Genomic DNA, 22,457 nt, shown 5'->3' on the forward strand with positions numbered 1-22,457 from the left:
AAAATGTAGGTTGTATAATATACTTTGCTAAAAATTAAATTTAAATTTTCTTTCATCATGTTTTGTATTGTTAATATTGTTAACATTATTTACAGAATGTGCACCGATATTTGTAAACCATATTTATACACTTACATACATCCCCACAAATTTGTAACAGCTAAGGATTGGTCCCGGTTGTTAAAAGTTGTGACCCCACAGTTCTGCTTAATATAATCATATGTTTGAAATGTGAATTTCTACTATATGTTATTATCTGCTTTAAATGCAATTGAAATTGAAAGCTCCAATATTATAAAACGGTATTTTACAATTGGTTTCTTACTGAAAATATGGAGAAGAAACTACATGATAGTATGTGCAACTTCAAGAAGTTATCAAACACTTCATTTTATATTAAGCTCAAACTAGGCTTAATTCATTTGCAAAAAATGTCATCCCAGATTAACATATACAGTCCGCATATGCTAATCAGGGACGACACTTTCTGCTTTTATGGCATTTTTCTTTTAAAGGAAGTCTCTTTGTTAGTGCCGCCGCGCGAGATGACAGCGATATTGTGGTAGTTTGTAAGTTGATCTGTAGCATTCGCTACCTTGGCGGCGGGAACCAGGCTGTATAAGGTCCTTTTGGGTAATTAATTTTCCCTGCGGCCCCGATGCGCTCTTGTTATCTGCCCTTTTTCTGCATGCTCGTTTTGGCGCCGTACGATAGCCATGCATTGCAGACGTTAATTAGCCCCGTAGAGCCCCAAAAGAGGTATATATTCGTTGTTTATAAGTAATTGCCTTTGCTCTTAAAAGTGGCGTATTGTAAATGCCTAATTTTTGTTCGTAATGCGTTCAACTTTAAAGTTATTGTATGTTATCAGTGTTCGCGATTGAAATCTACCATGGTTTCCCCGAATTAACGACATTGGAATTACCTATTGTTCTATATGTATTTGCCAGAATTTATCACTATTTAGATGTGTTATTAAACGTATGTATTTTTCCTTTAATTTGTAGTTCGACGTAGACGATTGTCATTGTTTAATAAATTCGATGTCAAACGAAATTGTCTTCAGTTAACTCCTCGGGCTAAACTTATACTCTTCTTTGTTAAAATCCAATAAAACCGAAATGCACAGGCTAACCTGCGATGACACTTTAGGCACATGCATTAAGCCAGAGTTTACATTCGAGGCACAATAACATCACCTGGTACAAGAGCCTTGCTGTTGGGAAAACCCAGCTCTCTGCACACCAGGCTGGCATCAGTGGCGTTAAAACCGTCGGCGCAAACTGTGACCCAGTTTCCATGGTGATACATCTCCACTTTTCCTGCTGTTGTGTTCTCGTCAGCTTGCCCACCGGATATACGTACTAGATGGCAAGAACATAATGGTTGGAAACTTCTTTGCCACCCAGCCCCTACACACCAGAGTAAGCTGTCACATATCTTAATGCTTCATTTATAAAATAGGACTAAAAAGGGGGCATAATGGACACGTTGACCTGAATAAAATATGAACTAAAATCCTACTTTAAGGAAATCGGTGGTTATTGAACTTATTGTTTGTAAATACACTGATGTCTATAGACATTATGAATATCAAATAACAATAAAGGTTATGGAACAAAAACATTAATAAATTTAGTGCAAAACAAGTGTCTCACCATGGTTGTAGCAGAAGACACCAGCAATTCTGTTTGCCTCATAGCATTTTTCGTTGATGTTTGTCTGCCAGCCGGGGTTTTGACACATGAATATTGAGCTCTCTCCTCCATAGCAATCCATTGATGACATGACAACCGTTGTCCCCGTCGATGAGAAGAAGGAACTGAATTGTATTACATGCATCACCTGAAAAGTTCTTATGAAAAAATAAAGAATGTAGCAGTAGAACAATTTACCTCAATTATTTGTGATGTCTAACTTAAAAATTAAAATGCCTTCAAAAATCAGTTTTTAGTTAAAAAATGTAATTCATATGCATGTAAACAGTTTGTAAAGGCTAATATGGGACTACAATTTTTGTCCAGAATGCACTTTTATTTAGAAGATACGTCTTAAAAACTAAAAAATCCATACAAGTGGAAAAAGTTGTCTCTAATTAGCATGTGGCAACTGCACTGGAAAATTTGGGACCATAATTTACCCACATGCATTAAGCCTGGTTTTCCCAGAGACTGGCTTTTTATAATCCCACCTTCTTGGTTCCCCATCCTGGAAGCCCAGCTGTTTGCAGGCAACACTGGCATCGTAGTGGGACCAGCCAAAGTCACAGATGGTGCCTGTGAAGGTGTCCAGTATGATCTCCAGGTTACCTGTGTTGGCTAAACCAACCAGGCGCAACGCTGGCTCTGAAATAATAATGGCCAATGATTGAGAATAACATGAGATGAAAATAACTCAAAAGTCAACGGCAAACCATTTCAGAATGACATGAGTTAAGAATAAAATTAATGACATGTGTAGAAAACACAATGTTTGACAAGTTGAACAGAATCCTATATAATTTAGATACACACAAGTCTATCATGAAAAAACAACTTTTTTAAGTTTTGTATTTCATTGTGAAGTCATGATTCTAAATGATGATTCAACAACAAAAACACTACTTAAATTTGGGCTCCAAAGTTTATATTCTATAATTGGAAATATTTTCACATATATATGTAACATAACTCATAATAACGTTTTTGTAAGACTTCATTAATAAACTTATCTAAATTTAAAGCCAACTAATGTATGGGTAGTCATTGAATATCCCAACATGTATTCTATTGACTAGATACAGGCCCGTAGCCAGGGTTTTGAAAAGGGGGTGCGAATTTTTGCCGGCGAAGGGGGGGGGGGGTGCGGGAGAGGATGTCCCCATCCTGCAATCGGGGGCTTTGGAGGTCCTCCCCCTAGAAAATTTCGATAATGAAACGTACACTCCTGCATTCTGGTCAATTTTTGACTGTATACATTTTAGAGACTAAAGTTATAGAGTATTTTTATATGAAATTTCACTTTCATTGACCATACTCAGTGACTGATTGACATGAATATGATATAACATACATGTATTCCCCACCACGTTTTTCAATAACCACCTTTTTTTATCAGTCACGGATATACATCATTTTATACGGTGTTTAACCCGACACTAGTATGCGCGCACACACTTTGTTTACATAAGCAACAACACATTTATAAAATGTTAAACCAACAATAAGAACGGTATAAAATATCATTATTTATTGGAATCTAGAAATCTAAGATAAAATTGGTGTGTTTTACCACTCCAACATTCTACCATTCATAAATCGAGCAAATTAAATGGAAATATTTGACTTTTTTTGTCAAAAAGATTGTTTGTTTGCTATATTGGATAGTACCAGAGACATAGCATTACTCTAAACGTGCTTATATTGTATTGTACAACAAACACTGATGAACAAAACTGGGTTTTCTCTTATATGCATCAATACTAAACAGAAATCAAAATGGTACAACTGGTAACTTTAATATTTTTTGTAAACAATTTTTAACAAATTAGTTATCATTTTCTTAACGAATTTCAGAAACATATAACACTTAAGGCTTCATTAAGAGTAGGACATGCCTAGTGTCAAATTTGACATAATTAAAACATTGTGGAAAGTTATGTATGTTGAGCAGAACACACGCCATTAAGTGTTGGTAAACTACAAAAAAGCTACATTGCTTTGTAGAATGGATTTGTTTTCTTGTCATTCACACAAAAATTATCCTGTCTTGAAAATAGCTGATAATTGTGTTGCTGGAAAACCTTTTAGTGGATCCGAAAATGGTTGTACGGGGATATAACAAAAAGACAACGCAGTCTGTTGGAAATGCTGTGCACAATGTTTAATTGTTATAAATCGTGGTATAATGCAAAGTTATTAACCAGTGACTCATTAGTCTTCAGCAATAGTCAAAGGGTGTCCTTTGATTTCAGTCATTTTCGGAAGCTAACATAACATTCCGTTAATAATCATCTTAAATGTATTTTCATTTTCATAAGATTATTTAATCAAGTAAATCAAATTGTTTTTCAAGCCATTTAGATAATTGTCGAAAAAGGTTAGTGGATTGGGATTTCAACCCACAATAAGTAGGCTTCATCATTTTGTTATGATATCTATTAAAGTTATGGCTTTAATAGACATTTATAACGATGACAAAAGTTAAAAAACAATCATTCAGTATCAAATATCCATAAATAAGTATCGATTTTATACGGATTAGGGTGCTAGGTCAGTAATTTTTCATTATACAGAAAACAAATATCAATTTATAACAAAGATTCAAATTCCATTTTGCGCGGACCGGCTTCTTAGATCTTCTCAAATTTTGCTGTCAACCCTTCTGTTGATTTCAACAATTCTACGGTTAAAAATTGTAAATAAAAATCATGCGCTATCTTGGAAATGACTTAATCGAGATATGAATTATATGGTGACCTGTTGGTTGCATATTGAAAACATTGTTTTAACGCTTAAATACGAAAACTCACCGGGTTCCTGGAAAAATAAACAATCGTTTTTGCGTCAAATAAAGTTGGGTGCAACTTATAGTACAATTTTTTTTACTTGTCAAAAAAGATTGGGTGCGAACGCACCCAACGAACCCCCCCCCCCCCCCTGGCTACGGGTATGACTAGATATTATTATAAAACTAATATGGAATTATACATTCTCCGCATGTTACTACCTTAAATAATTAAAAGCAGGTTTTCCTTACAAGGTGATGTAATTTTTTTTTATTTAGCATTTGAAATTAATGTTAAGGGGCGACTGGAAAGAAAATACATACCGCGTTCTTAGAAAACTGTTTTTTTTGCATATGCAATAAGCGCTTTCCAAGATTAGCCTCTGTGGTTAGCACAGGCTAATCAGGGTCGACACTTTTGCCCTTTTATGAATTTTTCATTTCAATGTATCCTCTAAATGAAAAAAACAGTGAAGGCAGAAAGTGTTGTCTATGATTAGCATGTTCAGACTACACAGACTAATCTGGCACATCACTTGACACACACATGCATTAAGCCAAGTTTCCCACGGATGAGGCTCAAATACGATCAACGGCTAAACCTACTCTTGACAGTGTAGCACAGCACGCCTGCATCCCCAGAGAAAATCTGAATGTCACACAGTCCGGGACTCACAGGGCAGTCAAACAGTGTAGACTCATTACCATGACAACCAACCATCCCCATCATGTAGGGACCATAGCCTGCAATGTAGACATGTCAATGAATAAAAAGAAAACACAATCTATTGGATTATTTGTAGCACACCATTTAAAATATACCCAACCGATGTTTAAAATGTAAAATTATTATGTTTTTAGTAAATAAATAATGGCCACTGTTTTGGTGCTGTTTATAGTGATAGCTTAAAATATGTGGGTTAAAAGAGAAAAAGCTTACAGCTAAAAATGGATATGATAGACATTTAAAAAAGTTTTTACCCTTGAGTTGAATATTTATTAAGCTACAACATGCCAAAATGAGGCCAGCAAAGCCCAACACAGCCTTTACATGCATTCAATCTGTTCATGAGTTATCCTCTTGCTTTTAATGAGACCCACAAAATGATAAATTAGAAAATAATTTACAAAAATAGAAAGTTTCATTTTTAATTGAACCAGTAATTGAACCATATTCGGCCCATACAAATTATGTTTTACTTTATTTCGCCATGGCCAGTGCTTAAAAAATGACCACAAATAATCTAAAGACTTAAAGAACAAATAATTATGGTTTCTTTCACTCCAAAATGACAGTGAAACATTAACATGGACCTGATGATGTATACTTGTATGCCACTCCGCCCAGATAACCGAGGTGTCGACACACGACGTCAGCGTCCTTGTCATCCCAGGCGTTGGGACACACGCGGCCCCAGATCCCGTACTGCTGGATCACCACACGGCCTGTCTGGTTGGCCATGTCCGTACCTTCACTGCCCACTAACTTCAGCTTAGGCTCTGAACGGATAACACAAATAAGCAATACCTTGGGGAAATGGGGCTAAAATCATTAGCGTAGTGTCATCCTCGATTTTTGTGAAAAGAAACTGGCAATAATTAATAAAGCCGTTATGTATGAGATAAACAACTACTTTTTTAGTGTAATTACTTTCAAAAACACTTTTAAAAATAAATTATTATGTCGTGCGTTCACATCAAGCAAGTCTCATGTGTGTGACATAATAATATAAAAAAAACGACAAAGTACATGAAAATACATGTGTTTACAAAAATGGAACCATCTTACAACTCACCCTTATTCAGTGTTCCATTAAAACATAACACAACAGCATATCCAAGAAAAGCGTCTTTCTGGCAAGCGCGGAACTTGTCATATGTGCAGTTGAGAATGCTGGACTCATTTCCAACACATGTCACGTTTGGGCGAACATACTTTCCGTAAAATTTACCAAACGAACCCATTGCGAGCGCTTTTCCATTCTGCAAACCAGTAAAAGACATCAATATCAAAATTGTGGTTAAATATTTTAAAATTTACAAATTCTTGTTTATTTCACAATAAACATTTATATGAGTCTGAATCTGGAAAATGGGGCTAACGTATGTGCATAAATTGTTGCACAGATTAACCTGGTGACTGACAACACTTTCAGCTTTTATGGATTTTTTTCGTTTCGAGGAATTCTCTTATTTGCGGAAATCCAGTTTAGTATCAATCCAAAGGGCAGCATAATAAAAGTAGCATTCTCATTTCAAATGCAAATGTGTGGCATATCATGTTTAATTTTAAAGCGAGATTATACGATTTTGTATGTGTGTTAAGTTGTAATATATTGATAAAATATGTTACAATAACACAACATAGTAAAGGAAAATTATACATTGAAGACGAATTTCATAAAATGCAGCAAAGACAAATAAGCGCCCCGAGCAGATTGTGAAGAAGATATTATGTACATATTTTACTACAATAACCGAAGCATTCGTTTTTTAGTTAGTGTTCGTGTGTCGTATGAATAGATATCGTTGAATGAATTTAAAATGAACCGTTAGACTAAATTTAGATTCACATCGTACATGCATGACATTTTCGATTTAAGAATTAAATATCTGGCTTATTTCGCATTTTCGACACATGTTCTTCTTAACTTTTTATTGTAATTTATATTGAAATAAATGTTTAATAAGGTTTTTTTACACATTTTATATAAATTAATAAATATTTGACAAAATCGTATAATCTCGCTTTAAATGATTATCAGGTTATCGATGTGTCTGTCACTCTGAGCTAGTTCAGTAGAGGTTTGATAGCCATGCATCAGAAATAAATAGGTGCTCTGCCCTGGGAAAACGGGGCTGATAGCATGAGTGTCAAGTGTCATCCCAGATTAGCAGACTGCACATCTTGGACAACACTTCACACACAATGCATGAAGCCCAGTTTTCCCAGAACAAGGCTTAAACAATGGAGTCACCTGAAAGCCGAGTTCGTAGCAAACTCTCTGAGCCTCCTTGTTGCCGAATCCTTCGCCGCACAACACCGACCAGTCTTCCTCCATTATCTGTACAACACCGTGAGAATAATGTTCTCCCCTAGATAAACGCACTAAAAAGGGGGGGATAATGAAATAATGTAATTTACTTTTTTCAATATAACTGAAAAACCCATAACTTTGAGTATAAAAATTGATCTCATGTTGAGAGCTGATAAAAAAGCAGATACTTGTAATATTACACTTAACGTTTAAATGTTACAATGAAACAAATATATGAAATAGCTTTTTGATGGATATATATACACTGAAAACAGGGGCAGATAATTCTGATAGTTACATACATTTTTATACTTGTTATTAAGTCCTGCTTGATATAATTCATAAAATTGATGTACGGTGCAACTTAATGACCTATTAACAGCAGCTTATTGTTTCTTTCAACATGGAATTAATTACACTAAACGTCCATGATAAGATTTGCAATTCAGAACATAATTTCATATGGATGACTCATTAATACGTTTTCAATATTTTTTCTTCAGTATTATCCTTCATTTACATGTCTCATATTTATTTCAATCAGCCATCTAAAAGCATGTATGAATGTCAAACAGAATTATATAAGAATCTTATCTTTTATTATATACTAAAGCTTTATAATGTAAGTAAAATATACTAAGGCTTGCTTAATTTATAAGTATTTTTACTGATGAAATAAAGCAAACCAATTGGTGATGTTTTTGCCATATGTTGCCCAAATTAAGGCTAAACTCAGCCAGTCTAGCATTATATTTTCAAATATAACCCCGTTCACATTCTCTATATTGAGTTTTGTATGAGTTTTCTGACTTGATAAAACATCTCAAATAAGGTTGACGATGTGAAAGCTGAGATAAACGATAGAGGAATTACAATAATCAGTCGTTAAATATTTAATGTAATTACAGTATTTAGTTGTAGTTGTCATAAGAAATTATTGTGCCGTGATCATACATGAAATCGGGAATGTGAATGTCTATGGGCAATTACTTCACTTAATTATAGTATAAACAAAACTTACAAAATCATGTGCTTATTTGTTTGACCATGAAACAAACCTATGATTAAATAATTGTTTAATATTTAAAAAAAAAATGAAATGACTGTTATTCAATCCATTTGAAGTATCATCATACAAAAATGTAATGGTTTCAGAGAGTATAACAGCCAAGATACAACAAGATGGCATTTTTACCAAATCCGTAACTACCATTTTTGTGGCATATCACTGAGGCATCGTTGTAATGGGCGTCACAGGAAGTCCCCTGATATGACATCCAACCCTTGTTTCTGCAGTGGACGATGTTGGACTCGTAACCATAGCAACCCATACCATTCATCATCACAGGGCCAGTCCCTTTTCCATAGAAAGAGCCTATAATAGGGTATTTGCAGTGTTAAAAACATCAAATTTGTTACCATGCCATACACATTATTTACATGAAAATGCATACAATATATACTTATAAAACTATTCCATTTAGCAAAGCAAGACCAAACCATAAGATATTGTTTCAATGTTAACCAGGGCATATGCAAATTATAATTTAAACAAATAAATCATAATCTAAACTGTATATATATATATATATATATATATATATATATATATATATATATATATATATATATATATATATATAGATATAAACATAAAAAGAAAAATGTCAATAAATATGAACTTTTGTTTTGTAAAAGGCAATAAGGACAATCTGCACAGTCTTGTTTAAGCTATTGATACAAATTGCATCCCTTCAAAAATAAAAATCTGAGCATGGATAAAATGTCTACATCATGAAAAAACTTTGTATTAATTACATTATCAATGATATTTAATAATCACCCCGAAGATGAACCGGAATGCTTATCAATCATTTTGTTTCTAAATATTACCCAGTTGCTCATCCACAACCACAGGTGATTCTAATCAGCATAATTATATAAATTAAAAAACAACAACAATACAATTATGCATGTATTTCATGTTGCATTTTAGATGAAGTCCATGATAAACATGATATTTCACAATATGGAATCAATCAAAACAAACTACTTGTTTATATCATATCTACATCTAGTTGTTCATCATCTCCTAAGTATGCTGTTCAAGGGTCCGATATCTGTATTAATATCAATAAACATATGTAAATAATTTTCCTATTCTTAATTCGCATGCTAAGTCAGTTAAATTGTCAATATATATAAAACTGTATATTATGGGTGGTCATTATGAGAATAAATCCTGAAAAAATATCAGAGAATTGCTTGTATTCTTAATTAGAAACTCTATAATGTACACATGCACAGACTATGTTTTAAGTTGCATAACATGTTAAGCAAAAAATAAGCCAGTCCACGCAGACCTAAGTAACAAAGAAGTTTCATAAAGGTCTAAATTTGAAAAAAAGATTTCCGGCTTGAAATTGGTTAAATTAAGGATAAAATAAAAGCTTATTTAGGATTTAAACAAAACATACCTTAAATACAACAAATATATTGTATTAAACTCTTTCCCAATCAGAAGCAAAGAAAAAAATGGCTTTATGCAACTGGCCTAAAACCAGAACAGTCTGCAAATTACCTGCAGTCAGTTCAGGTTTTTATGCTGTTTGCTGCTTATCATTTTCTTAGAGTTGAAAATGAACCCTTTCAAACTTGAATCTATTAAAAAGGTCTTACTTTAATTTGATTTTGAAAGGAAAAACAAAAGTGTCAAAATGCGTTTCTAATCAATAAAGGGTTAAAAACTGACTCTCACCTGTAACAGGGTCCCCGTCAGCATACCCGAGCTGTTTGCAGACGACCCTGGCTTCACTGAAGGACCAGGCCTTGTCACAAATGGTGCCCGTGTGACCATCATTGGTGATCTCTACACGCCCGTAGTAGTCTCCACCCCCTCTTAGGTGCACGGACACCTCTGGAAAACAACAAATATCGTGTGATACAAACTAATTATGTATTATTGAGTTATTTTATAGAGAAAAACAAACCAATGATAAATACAAGCATGCATTTAGTAGTTTTAAAAGAAAAGTATTTCAAAAATGGTATTAACGAGTGTTAAAGGGCAAAATCAAAAAGAGACAATATATGTGAAATATATATTCAAACACTTAATCTTTTAACACTTCACTTATTGAAATATAAAACAGGTTAAAGTAAATTGTAAGTTTACATACTAAATACAAGCATATTTCATAATCATACTTGTTAACAGATTGTATCTCTGAAATAAAGAATTAAGGAAAAAAGATATAAAATGCCTATAGGTGATACATGCATTTTTATTTACTCCGGAAAGCTAAACTATGTCGTATACCTTGTATAATTCATTACCTTATTTGACTTGTTTATTGATTTATGCAATAACTATGTCACCACTGAAATTCTACAACTTAGTACTGTGGCCTTGTGTATAGGAAAGTAATTTAAACATATTTCCAATACTTCCTTTTACTATTTTACATTTTATTGTTATGTTAGGCGAGACTGCATTTTGTGACCTACTCTTTTTAATCAGAATTTTTTTCAAATTAAGTTTCTCTTCCCTCTCTTCCCTCCTACAAATAATTATTGGTTAAAACTGTTGATTCAATGCTTAAATCCCAATGCCAATTAGCTAGTTACCTTTGTTATAGCACAGAGCATACGCCGGTTTACACGAACGAGAGGGCTTTCCCCAGGGTGGCTTGGCACATTCCTGGAGGCTGGACTCTGACCCAGTGCAGTTCATGTCCATTATCCAGTGTAGTGTCAGCGTTTCATTGACTGTCCCGTACGCCTTCCCAGCTTTGAATTTCAGTTGTTTGCACACAACCTTTAACGGGAGAAAGAGATGGAAATCATTATATACGTCAAGAAAAATATATATTTCTTTTTAATATTTGTTCGGAAAGTTCCATAAATCAATCCAGTCGAATAACCTTTTTATAAAGGAACATTATTTTCTGTTTGAAAATGTCCTATTTAATTTATTAAGATGAGTCCATGGTACTTACAGTGGCTGCCTTGTCGTTCCAGTTGTCTCCCATGGCGCACACCTGTCCCCACACACCGTCGTGACGCACATTTACCTCTCCCCAGTAACGGTTGGTGTCTGAACCATTGTCCAGACGTACAGCAAAAGCTTAAATATGATTGGAAGTGTAGTTCAATATGCTAACTGTTTTTCACTGAATATTTTAAATTCCATGTACATGATGGCATCCAATCAAGTACACTTACATCTATCAACCTCAGCCAATGGTTGATGAAAACAAATAGTGAATGCCCATGAAGTGCACTTATCAACTACTGCCAATGGTTTATCGAAAACCCTAAGTGAAGGCCCAATGAAGTTCACTTACAACTATAAAATTCAATCATTTGATAATGAAAACAAATTGTGTAGGCCTATCATATACACTTACATCTATCAACTGCAGCCAATGGCTGATGATAACAAATAGCAGATGCGCGATGTTCAGGTGCGCACTTGGTCTTCAATGTCACATGGGGGCAGTCCAGCAGATTGGTCTCCATTCCCTTGCAAGTGAAATGCGTGTACGCCTTGTTGGGTCCTGACATGGACTGGTCCACACCAAGGGTAGAGCAGCATTTGCTAATACCGCTGGTGTATCCCATCTCTCGGCACACCACCTGTGCTTCCGTTGTGCCCCAGTCCTGGTCGCACACCTCCACCCAGCCATCATTTGTACGTATTTCTACTGTCCCCACATCAGTCCTCCCTCTGGATTTCAATTTTACTGCAACACAAATAGTAAGTAAATAACTGAATGATGATTACGACTTATACTGATTATCTTAAATACAGACCTGTTACATCTAAGCCAAATGAACATATAAGTCACCAAAATATTTATTTTAATTTAGGATCTGCTTACTAAGTTATCTTTACCATACAAATTGATCAACATGATGATACAATACAAGGCAGTACTACAAAGGGATACACATGTTTGTTTTCTTGTTTTGCAAATTTTGATATTATTGCAATGTGAAATAAAACAGAAAAATGTGTGAGTTAATTAAGATATCAAGTCTTCAAAGCAAAAATACGGGTAGTGTTTATTTTAAGTGAAATTGCAAAGAATAATGAATGCTTGAGAAAAACATTCCTGCTGCCTTAGCACCAAGTTCAGGTGTTTAAAATGTTACATTATAATTGGATTCCTTTCTTCCCACATATGTTTGAAGTAATAAGCAAATTATTGTTAGCTATTAATTAGCTTAATTATAAATTGACCTCTACCCTTGTTTCGAATTGCTAAAATAATGTTCCAATGTTAGTTATGATTATTCAAAAATATGCCTTTGAAGTGGTTACAAACAGCATTTTAAGTGTGTAGACAAATGTTAAGTGCTTAAGTTAAGTGTCATTTAATTATAACATGATTTTCATAAATGCAATAGTGTATCAAAAATAAGCAGCTTTTTTCAGTTGGTAGATATCCCTTATAATCCAACTAGTTATCAGTTTAAGATTCTGTTTGAACACTTATTGTAAGGAAACAACCAATATACAAAACAGATTAACTTCGAGCAAATTTGAAAGATGAAATAGATACCTTTGTCTTTTCATAGAATAAAAAAAGGTTTTCTAACTGAAATTAAACAAATATAACTTTAAGTAACCACGCATTTCTATTTAAACATTTCATGCTTGAAAGTACGAGGGCCTTAATTGACGAAGTTGTTACTGAAAGTGATTTCTGTCTTTGAAGATCATTATCAAACTTAGTTTACGTACATTTAAAGTTTGGCTGATCTACCAACCTTAGTTTTTGGAGATTTTAGTGAATACAAACCATTTATGTTAGGAGGGGAAGGGTTGAAAGGGAAGTAAGACTGAACAAGAAAGATGTACTCTAAAGGAATCACAATTTGTTCCAACAAGAATTTACTGCAGAATTATTTCAAAGGATTCACTGGTTATGCTAGTGATGATAAATGGACACCATATAATTAATTTTTCATTATTCTTGTAGCATTCTCACTTCAGTAAGAAAAAATCCCAAACTGGTTAAATATATTTAGTATTAAGACTAATGTATTTAGTCTTTTAAATGAAAATACTTTTGACTAGTGTGTTGCTTTCATGACTTTTATTTTAGCTTAATGCAGTTTGATCACTTTAGTTCATCATTATATAAAAGAAAGCAATGGTTCTGACCTGAGAACTTCCTTGAACTTATTAACGTATTAACTTAACTTTAACTAATTATTCCGTATTACTTTTACATCAACTTATTATTCCGGGTAAGAAAATAATTCCAAAATTATATAAGTATAACATTCATGTAAAATCCAAATGATAAAACTAGGGATGTACCGATAATTCTAGACAGGAAATCTTATGGTAGATCGACATATGATTTTAATATTGCTATAGTTTATTATAGAAGCCTTATATATTTCTAGTTGTTATCAAAAGCAAATATAAATGTTATTTTTATACTATAATTGTGTTTGAAGGTAACATTTATATTAATAAATTATAAATATATAACAACTTTTTGAGTATTTAAGACGTCGTTGAACATGGACGATTTTGAAACATACGACGTAAAATAAAATATGACAACGCCTTTCTAATAGGTCCCTCTTTTAAGAATTTTAATAGATCTATTCCATTACATTTAAGGATGAATACTTGGATTATGGTCAGCTTTGTAAAACAAATTTCGCCATTACGCAATGAGCATATAAAAAAGGTAATTATCAATATGCAACCACAGCGTAAGCATAAAAATAGCCAAAAACATAACATCGTTATTTTTGTTTGTTTTTATTTGCTCAAATAACTCCTTTTGTTCTTGCAAATAGGCTCAAACCCCCGTTATTTGGATATTGGCGTACTTCAATTGCCTTTGTACGCTCTGCAAATTCTAAGTGTGAATCTTATATCATTACTTATATAGTCTATATTATGTATATACATGTGCAAACAATACAACCACAGCGACACCTACCTGAGCTGTTGTAGCAGGCGACACCGGCGTCTTCGTAGTGACGACAGTTGTTGTTCCCCCAGCCGTTGTGCTGACACTCGCCGAGGTTTTTCTCGGTGCCCGTGCACTGCACGTTGTCCAGAAAGATCTCGCCGTATCCCTCGCCAAACGCAGCTCCGGGACCCGTGAAAGACTGAAGTGACAGCGAGCTCGTTTGTAAGTGGCAGTGTTTGAAACTGGAGTGCGTTTCAAGATACTTAAGAAACAATGTTGGAACCAGTTGCGGTCCGCACCATAAACTGCTTAATATTACTGAGTCGTTTACCATTAACGATTCGCACAACTATGTCGTTCACTGTGAGATTTTAAAGTCATTTGGCACATTTATTCACCATCATTGGACGATGTGTCGCGATAAAGAATTACGTCGATATCTCCAAGGTAAAGGTCGCCACGATTTAAAATAGATTGATTTTGGAACAATTGTGGTAACTATGAACAATCAGTAACAATGCACATTTTGAGTTGTCTCAGACTTTTTTTCAAATTTGAATCAAGGTCGCCACGAGTAAAAATAGATTGAATCTGAAACAAGGAGGGTCACAACGCACATTTTGAATTGTCTCCCTTTATCAGCCTTTTTTTTTTATTGAAAACCTGGTTTTGTGACAATTTTGTCCCCACTTTTGTGCTAATTACTATTTAATCTCAAGACTATAGTCTCAAGTGTAAATGAATGACATTTTTGATTGTATTAATGCCACCATTTTTGTACCTTTGACACCCATCTAAAGGACCCCATTGGAAATAAGTTGTAAAACTTTCATGGGTTATCCTGTGTTATATATATCATGTCTTGATTTCAACATCTTGTAACATCTTGTTATGTCATGTCTTTGCCAAATATACTGACTAGTTACTTGTAACTGAATGTAAATGATTAACTTTGACTGTGATTTACAAATGTGATCTATCAATGCATTGTGATTCAAAATCTGTGATAATTGAAGTCAAATTGTTAAATGTTGTGACCTGAATGTATTGTATGAACCGTACTTTATATATATATATATATATATATATATATATATATATGTATATATTATACACGAATAAATCAATCTTATCAAATTATCGTCTAAATCAATGTTTCAAGAGTTAATTTCCTTAAACAAATACAGAGTATTCTCGTACAACAAGCTAGTAAACGCTTTTAGGCATGGAAAACAATACCTAGGTTACCACGTTACTTAATTAGGTGGTTTTACGTAAAAAAATATTATAATTTTGTAAGAAACAAACACGCCACAATTAATGGAAAAAGAATTTCAAAATTGTAACATGTTTTGGCACGCGTGTAGGAATTAGATAACGTCAGTATGATTACGCAAACAAAACACGACTTTCAAAGTATTGCAACATGAATTGCGACTATGATCATGTTCAAGGCATATTGAAAATAAAGCAAGAATTGTATACATGCAATTAATGTTGATAAAAGTCTTTAATAATACCTGTGGTTAACCAGCTATGATTAATTGTTTCAAATGATTAGTGTTCATTGTGTAGCTAATTTAAATACACTGATTTGCTTTTAACCCGTCAATTTATGTTACTGCGTCACAAAACCATAAATGTCCGGTAGAATAACAAGTGACATCCACTGGCTGTTACCGCCGTCATCCGAGCGTTACATCTGTCTATAATCAATCAAAGCGCTGAAGGCACTGAAGATGTTCGCTATTGCATAATTTAACACGCAATTCATTTTTCAAAATCAATCGCAAGTTTGAAATGAACACACGCCATTCAACTTAAAAAAGTGTGTGTCATAGCGCACGGGTCGAGTTTTGTGTGCACTTTTTATCATCCTTATTATTTCATAGAAATAACTAAGACAAAATAAAAACAGCATGCTTTTTCGGAAGTTCTGAAATCAAAGAAAGTATGATGAAAATGGTAATGAGAACTTAATATAAAGAAAATTTGCAGTCACCATCATATTAAAGGAATATTTTTTCTAATATCAAATGACTATCTCACCAAGAATATAAATTCATAATGAAAGTTCCGTGTACAAAACTTTTGATTTTTGACACCATATACAAATTCAAAATATACAATAATCTTCGTATCTTGTATATGGAGGAATAAAAGTATATAAACATTGCTGTTTATGCTTTACTTGTTACCCGAGCAGTTCACACGGTGTCAACAACGCTAACATAAACATAGGTATAGAGCACTAATGCGCTTTTAGGCGAAGCTGTTTCAGTTTTCATCTTAGTGACTTTAACATAACGCCAACAGACACGAATGAATATTTTCGAATATTTAATAAGCTGATTCGAGATACAACCTCTGAATTTTTGCTACATCACTGCGTATGTGCTCAATTCAAAGGATGTAGCACTGTTCAGTGTAAGAAATTCCGGACTACTCTCTGTATGCTCAAACGACACAAATTGTGGCCCTGTTACAATTACGCGTTACAATCCATCTCGCAGAATTTCAATTTCGCCTCCAAGATGAGAAAACAATCATTAGCGAAATAGTATAGTGTCACGATAAGAGAAAATCGTTTAATTATCATACCACAATGTTTGCCGTACTTGGTCAGCACGTCTGGAAATCATTCCTTAATGCGTCGATAGGCTGCCATTATTAACAACTTTGCTATTTTGAATTCAATTTTGTATCAAAAAGCATTGTTTTTAAATGTGGGATTTTCAATTCGCAATGAGATTTGTAATGACCCTCGTCATGCGAAAATGGGTCTTATTCCATATGCGCCCTTCATATAAATAGCCCACTCAGCTATCCCTCCTTCTGGTAAGGAGAAACATAACATATTGAGTGATTTTAAAGCGAACAGCGTCGCCTATGGCCTGACTGCGCAAGAGCACTTGTTGGGTTTAACAAACGCTTGCCGAAACGCATAAGACCCATTTTCGCATGACGGCGCTATTGACGTGTGATTTAAATGTGACGAAAGAAAACTGCGTTTAAATCAAATATAAACATACGATATATTTCGATAATGAAGAAAGATGCTCATAACAAGGCATATGAGGACACATATGAAGTGCTCTCCCGTAGTATATTTTTTATTTACTCACACTAATGTGTGGTTTGACAATGCTAACACACATTTCATGCGGTGAATATGCAGCTTACAAGTGAAAAACACAACACAATAGTTTAACTTTTGTTTAATTGTATTCAATTATTTAGAAAAGTAAATTGCTAACTTTATTTCAAAGTCGGCGTATACGCCGACTACATTTTTAAAAGACATGTATTGTTATAAATATATTTAATATAATATATTTAGTTGTTTTCGGTTTTAGCGATTATAAAGCATTTTCGAGGTTGCCTATAGTATGCCTGAGTAATTGATGAACTCATATCCAACTGTCAATGTATTGAGAACTGTGAATATAAACAAGCTAACCCTTCTACTAAGCTTCTACTATTGCGTTGCTAGCACCCGTAAATACAAAATATCGCCGCTATGTGTTGAGAACCAAGAACGCTTTCCAGAAATACCCGATGTAGTAGCTTCAACGAGGTTATGAAACAGGTCATTCGTATTATTATTATAAATTATTTGTTATATTCGGGTTAAGCGATTATGATTTTTTTTAGTCTATCGTATCGCTGAAGTTATTGTTGAACTTATGTTCAACGTTTTATAAATTGAGAATATAAATAAGCGTCAACTTTTTCCCAAATCTCTCAATTTACGACCTGTACTACGTCATTGAGTTGTATGTGAGAGCGTAACCTATTGCGTTGTTATCGCCCGTAAACTTTCCTTTGTTTATCGACAGGCGCATCTATTAATAGCCGCATATCATGAATGCCAAAACACCCGCGAAAAAGAACCACGTGACCAAATAGGACGCTAAACGCAAATACCATGCGACTACGACTTTAATTATGTAAGAACGCTCCGCAATTCCTCTGAAGCCGGGGCCTTGTGATTGCTTTTACGTAAAGAATTGACCTCTAACTGAAGTAAGCAAAGGAAACGCAGCACCTAATTGACCCATTCCTTCTATGTGCGAAGGCAGATTGAATTTTACTAATGTATGGTTTGCCTATCATAACACACATTATAATGCGGTAAATATGCGACTAAAAGTAAAAAACACTATAATTAAACTTTTGTTTTTAATTAAGTTATTTAGAAACCAAATTTCCAAACCTTATTTCAAAACAGCAAGACTACATTTTTAAGAGAATATTCTTGTTATATTTAAATGTTTTTTAACAGTTTCAGCGATAATGAATCATTTTTATGTTGTCTATCGTATCCCGGTAATAATTGTTGAACTCGTGTTTAACGTGTTATTAATTGAGACCTGTGAATATAAACAAGCGTAACCTTATACTAGTGCGTAATTCTCACCCGAACTCCCCTTTGTTTATCGCCAGCCTCAGATTTATGAATGAGATGAGCGAAAATACTACGTCACGCAGACGCAGCAGAAAGTGGACTATTTTAATCATTCATAAACAATCTCCTCCGCGACACGTGCAATACGATCATTGTTTTTTTTATTCTTTTCTATAAAACACCATTCGAAACTATTGCATTTAACACGATATTAATATAATGTTTCCATTTGTGAATAAACATAATTGGAGAACTCAAACCTCTTGCATAAATTATACAACTCTTTCTTCGCGCGTAGTGTAAGCGGGAATTGGGCTAATCATACCCAGGCCGTATCGACCTGAATTTTACATCAAGCACATTAGACGGTCGCTAAAGCGACCATCTAAAAACAAATAAAATACGCGTGTCAACAGTGTTAGAAACGTAGTATTTTTGTTTAACATGAATAGGTCATCAACAGATCTTTACGTAACGCGATAAGGTTATTCGACCATTCTTTCTTAGTAATATGGCTTTGAACAAGGAATATAATTCATACCCCCCTCCCCCCAAACGCCCAACCGTACACGTAAAACCCTATAATTACGTAAATTTAACAAAACTACTAAGAGACGGTATATGCACTTCTGAATGCACGTTATTTTCCCCAAATGTTAACGTACATATAAATACAGGTACGTTATATCGGACATGAACTTCTTGTGTGTATGTTGTATTGTTTAATTAGGCACATTAAATCATATCCAGAAAGAAACGTTATGCATGTCGTCAGTTTAACGAACTACTGGAATTTGGAAACTTGGTAACTTGTCCGTGCCAACTATATTATAATAAATTTCTTTTAAAGTTATCGAACCAATAATGTCAGGGGCATTTTATCTACTGCACGTTTACGAATTGTTTACCTCCAAAAACAACCCGTTGGTTTCATACGCAAGACACAGGCAGTTAAGTGTGTAAAAAGTAGTGTTTCATTAGGTACAACTTATGTCTTTCGATTAAAGTGACATGTTAACGACGATTCATCTTTTAGCTCTGGGCGTTTTCGCCGTGAATATAGAAAATGACTAAATATGGTATGTTTACACTGATGCAAACTGACGAAAAATCCAGATACAATACTATAATGTAATAAAAGATGTGTATATGTTATAAGTATATTTTAATATATAAATCAACTGTATACTTCGCACATACAGAATCGAGAATGAACCATGTAATCAGCCAGTGATTTGATAAAATGTAAAATGTACCCACTGCTTTGGCATTTTAAAGGAACCTTTTCACAGATTTTGGTAGATATTGATGTTTGTCATTAACTGCTTTATAGTGTGTAAGTGTAAACACTGGATCTAAAAAAGATCCAGTAAAAGCAAGAATAAAATTAAAGTAAGAAAAAAAGTAACTCTAAACTGGGCTTGAACCACTGACCACTGGAGTAAAATTCTAACGCCTAGACCACTCGGCCATCCGTGTTCATACATTGAGCGATGTATTTTATACTTTATATAAGCAATCCTCGTAGTGTCACAACATATAACGACAACATCAGAACTCTCCAATATTCAATAGTTTCGCGTTGCAACGCTTTATAATTTTCAGATATTTAAACTGTCAAAAGATGCATATAATGGATATTTTAGAGCATGGTAAATGTTCAGTATTACTGTTTCCTCACAAATATCATAACTACAACGGAAATTTGCGAACCTGAAAGTGACCTTAAAAGTGAGCGACACAAAACGAATCCTAGTGAATACATGTACTTTTATATTTAAATAACGAATGTACACACATAAAATGAACAAGTTAATCAAATTGACAGTAAAGAAAGATAAGTAGCAGATACATAATTAAATTGAAAAATGAAGTTTACATCAAGCGATATAAATGCGTTCGGATTACATCTATAGAAATATTACCATGTGTGTCACGCTCTGGAAAAACGTGGCTTATCGGTAATGCATGTGCGTAAAATATCATCCCATATTAGCTTGTGCAGTCCACACTGGCTTATCGTGGACGATACTTTCCGCTTTTATGATGTATATCGCTTAATTGAAGTCTCTTATAAAAGAATATCCAATCTATAGACATCTTATCTAAGACGACCTTTTCCGCACATGCATTTAGCCCTGTTCTCCCAGAATGCGTCATATTTACAATAGTGTTTAGTCTTACCCCTAAGTCTAAGACGTCTTCGTCAATACGTGCACATAAGACGACGTGAGGAATTCAGTAAAAAAAACTGCATAGTCCACAATGTACATCAGGTACAACTATTAAATGACATTTATCCATAGAGTGACATCATATCGCTTTTAGCATGAGAATATTCGTGTGACACCGGTGCAATTAACAGTGACTAGTCAGATTGCCGTAGGACAATGCTGAACACTTACATTCCACTATTGTATCATAACATCAACAATGGCGAAAAATGATCCATTATACTCAAGTGCGCAAGTTCGTATGCTGGTTAGTAATTATGTAATGTTTTATCGTTTCAGGAGCAACGCGTTTTGAGTTTCGCGCTTATCAAGTACGTGTGAAACGTGCATTTTACTATAAAGTACAATATCTGCCATAATGTCGAACAACGATGAACAAAAATACTGGGATATGACAATTTAAATACTGGTTGATATAGTTATTAAGTTTTGTCGATGAATAATCAATACTTTTTTAATTGCATGAGTCAAACATGAATGGAAGGACAATGGCAAACGCATATGCCCCTCTACCTCTCTATAAGTATAAGCATTAAACTTTGTTTGAAAGTCCTTAATACGTTCTGTTCACTCACCGCTCCCCACTTGTATCCTAGCTGCCTACAGACAACCTGCGCCTCTTTGTCCGTCCAGAGGTTTTCGCAGACCGTGCCCCAGACACTTCCGTTACGCGACACCTCTACGCGGCCCATCGTGTTGTCATAGCCCCCTACGAGGCGAGCGCGGACGACTTCCACTGAAATGAAAGACATACACATAATATTTGTAATCTTCAGCTACCCGCTTATTAAACCACAAAACTGTGCCTGACTTATAACGGACAGGGTAAACGAGAGAGGCTGGTCAGAAGCCTTGACTGGTCTCGGAGTGCGTAAGATCACTTTTCGCATGACGCGGATGAATGTTTATGTTATTCTTATTCTTCTACATTGGAGCTACAATGCAAAAATGTACATGCAAAACAAAGATAAAATATACACGAATTTAAAATGATATTCAAAAGTACATCGTATGCGGTTTCTGTACGAATACACCAGTGGCTACTCCATATACAGGCCTTGATCTTGGATGTTGCGTACGTCATGTGTGGTTACTTTCCAGAAAATGCGGAAAGCAATTATTAATTGATGTTTCCACCTTTTCTGCTGTCATTTGGAATGAATAAATGTGGCTGTTATTAGAGGTCACCATCAGTTGGCAAACAAAATCTTTTCCGTGATTTAATTTAATGATACATATTCTTACATGATAAATTATTAGTATTTAATGTAGTCAGAATCACAAGTAACGTTAATTAACAAATCAATAAACAACGCTCAAAAAATCATGATCAGGAGCTAGGCGCAGT

General features: G+C 34.3%; 1 protein-coding gene across 1 annotated transcript in view; it reads right to left on the minus strand.

The window, feature by feature from the left end:
- LOC127878514 (deleted in malignant brain tumors 1 protein-like) overlaps positions 1–21,818 on the minus strand; it is a 68,145-nt gene extending 46,327 nt beyond the window's left edge. Inside the window, exons 1-14 of the mRNA XM_052425046.1 lie at positions 21,623–21,818; positions 14,495–14,709; positions 11,933–12,268; positions 11,522–11,649; positions 11,151–11,340; positions 10,282–10,440; positions 8,753–8,898; positions 7,464–7,550; positions 6,282–6,468; positions 5,839–5,985; positions 5,092–5,229; positions 2,192–2,345; positions 1,659–1,822; positions 1,200–1,364 (exon numbers count right to left, since the gene is read on the minus strand). Of these exons, the coding sequence (XP_052281006.1) occupies positions 1,200–1,364; positions 1,659–1,822; positions 2,192–2,345; positions 5,092–5,229; positions 5,839–5,985; positions 6,282–6,468; positions 7,464–7,550; positions 8,753–8,898; positions 10,282–10,440; positions 11,151–11,340; positions 11,522–11,649; positions 11,933–12,268; positions 14,495–14,709; positions 21,623–21,801 (2,395 nt within the window). The 5' untranslated portion in view covers positions 21,802–21,818. The remainder of the gene's footprint in view (positions 1–1,199; positions 1,365–1,658; positions 1,823–2,191; positions 2,346–5,091; positions 5,230–5,838; positions 5,986–6,281; positions 6,469–7,463; positions 7,551–8,752; positions 8,899–10,281; positions 10,441–11,150; positions 11,341–11,521; positions 11,650–11,932; positions 12,269–14,494; positions 14,710–21,622) is intronic.
- Between the last annotated feature and the right edge of the window lie 639 nt (positions 21,819–22,457).

Source organism: Dreissena polymorpha, chromosome 4, assembly GCF_020536995.1.
Source record: "Dreissena polymorpha isolate Duluth1 chromosome 4, UMN_Dpol_1.0, whole genome shotgun sequence".
Taxonomy (NCBI): domain Eukaryota; kingdom Metazoa; phylum Mollusca; class Bivalvia; order Myida; family Dreissenidae; genus Dreissena; species Dreissena polymorpha.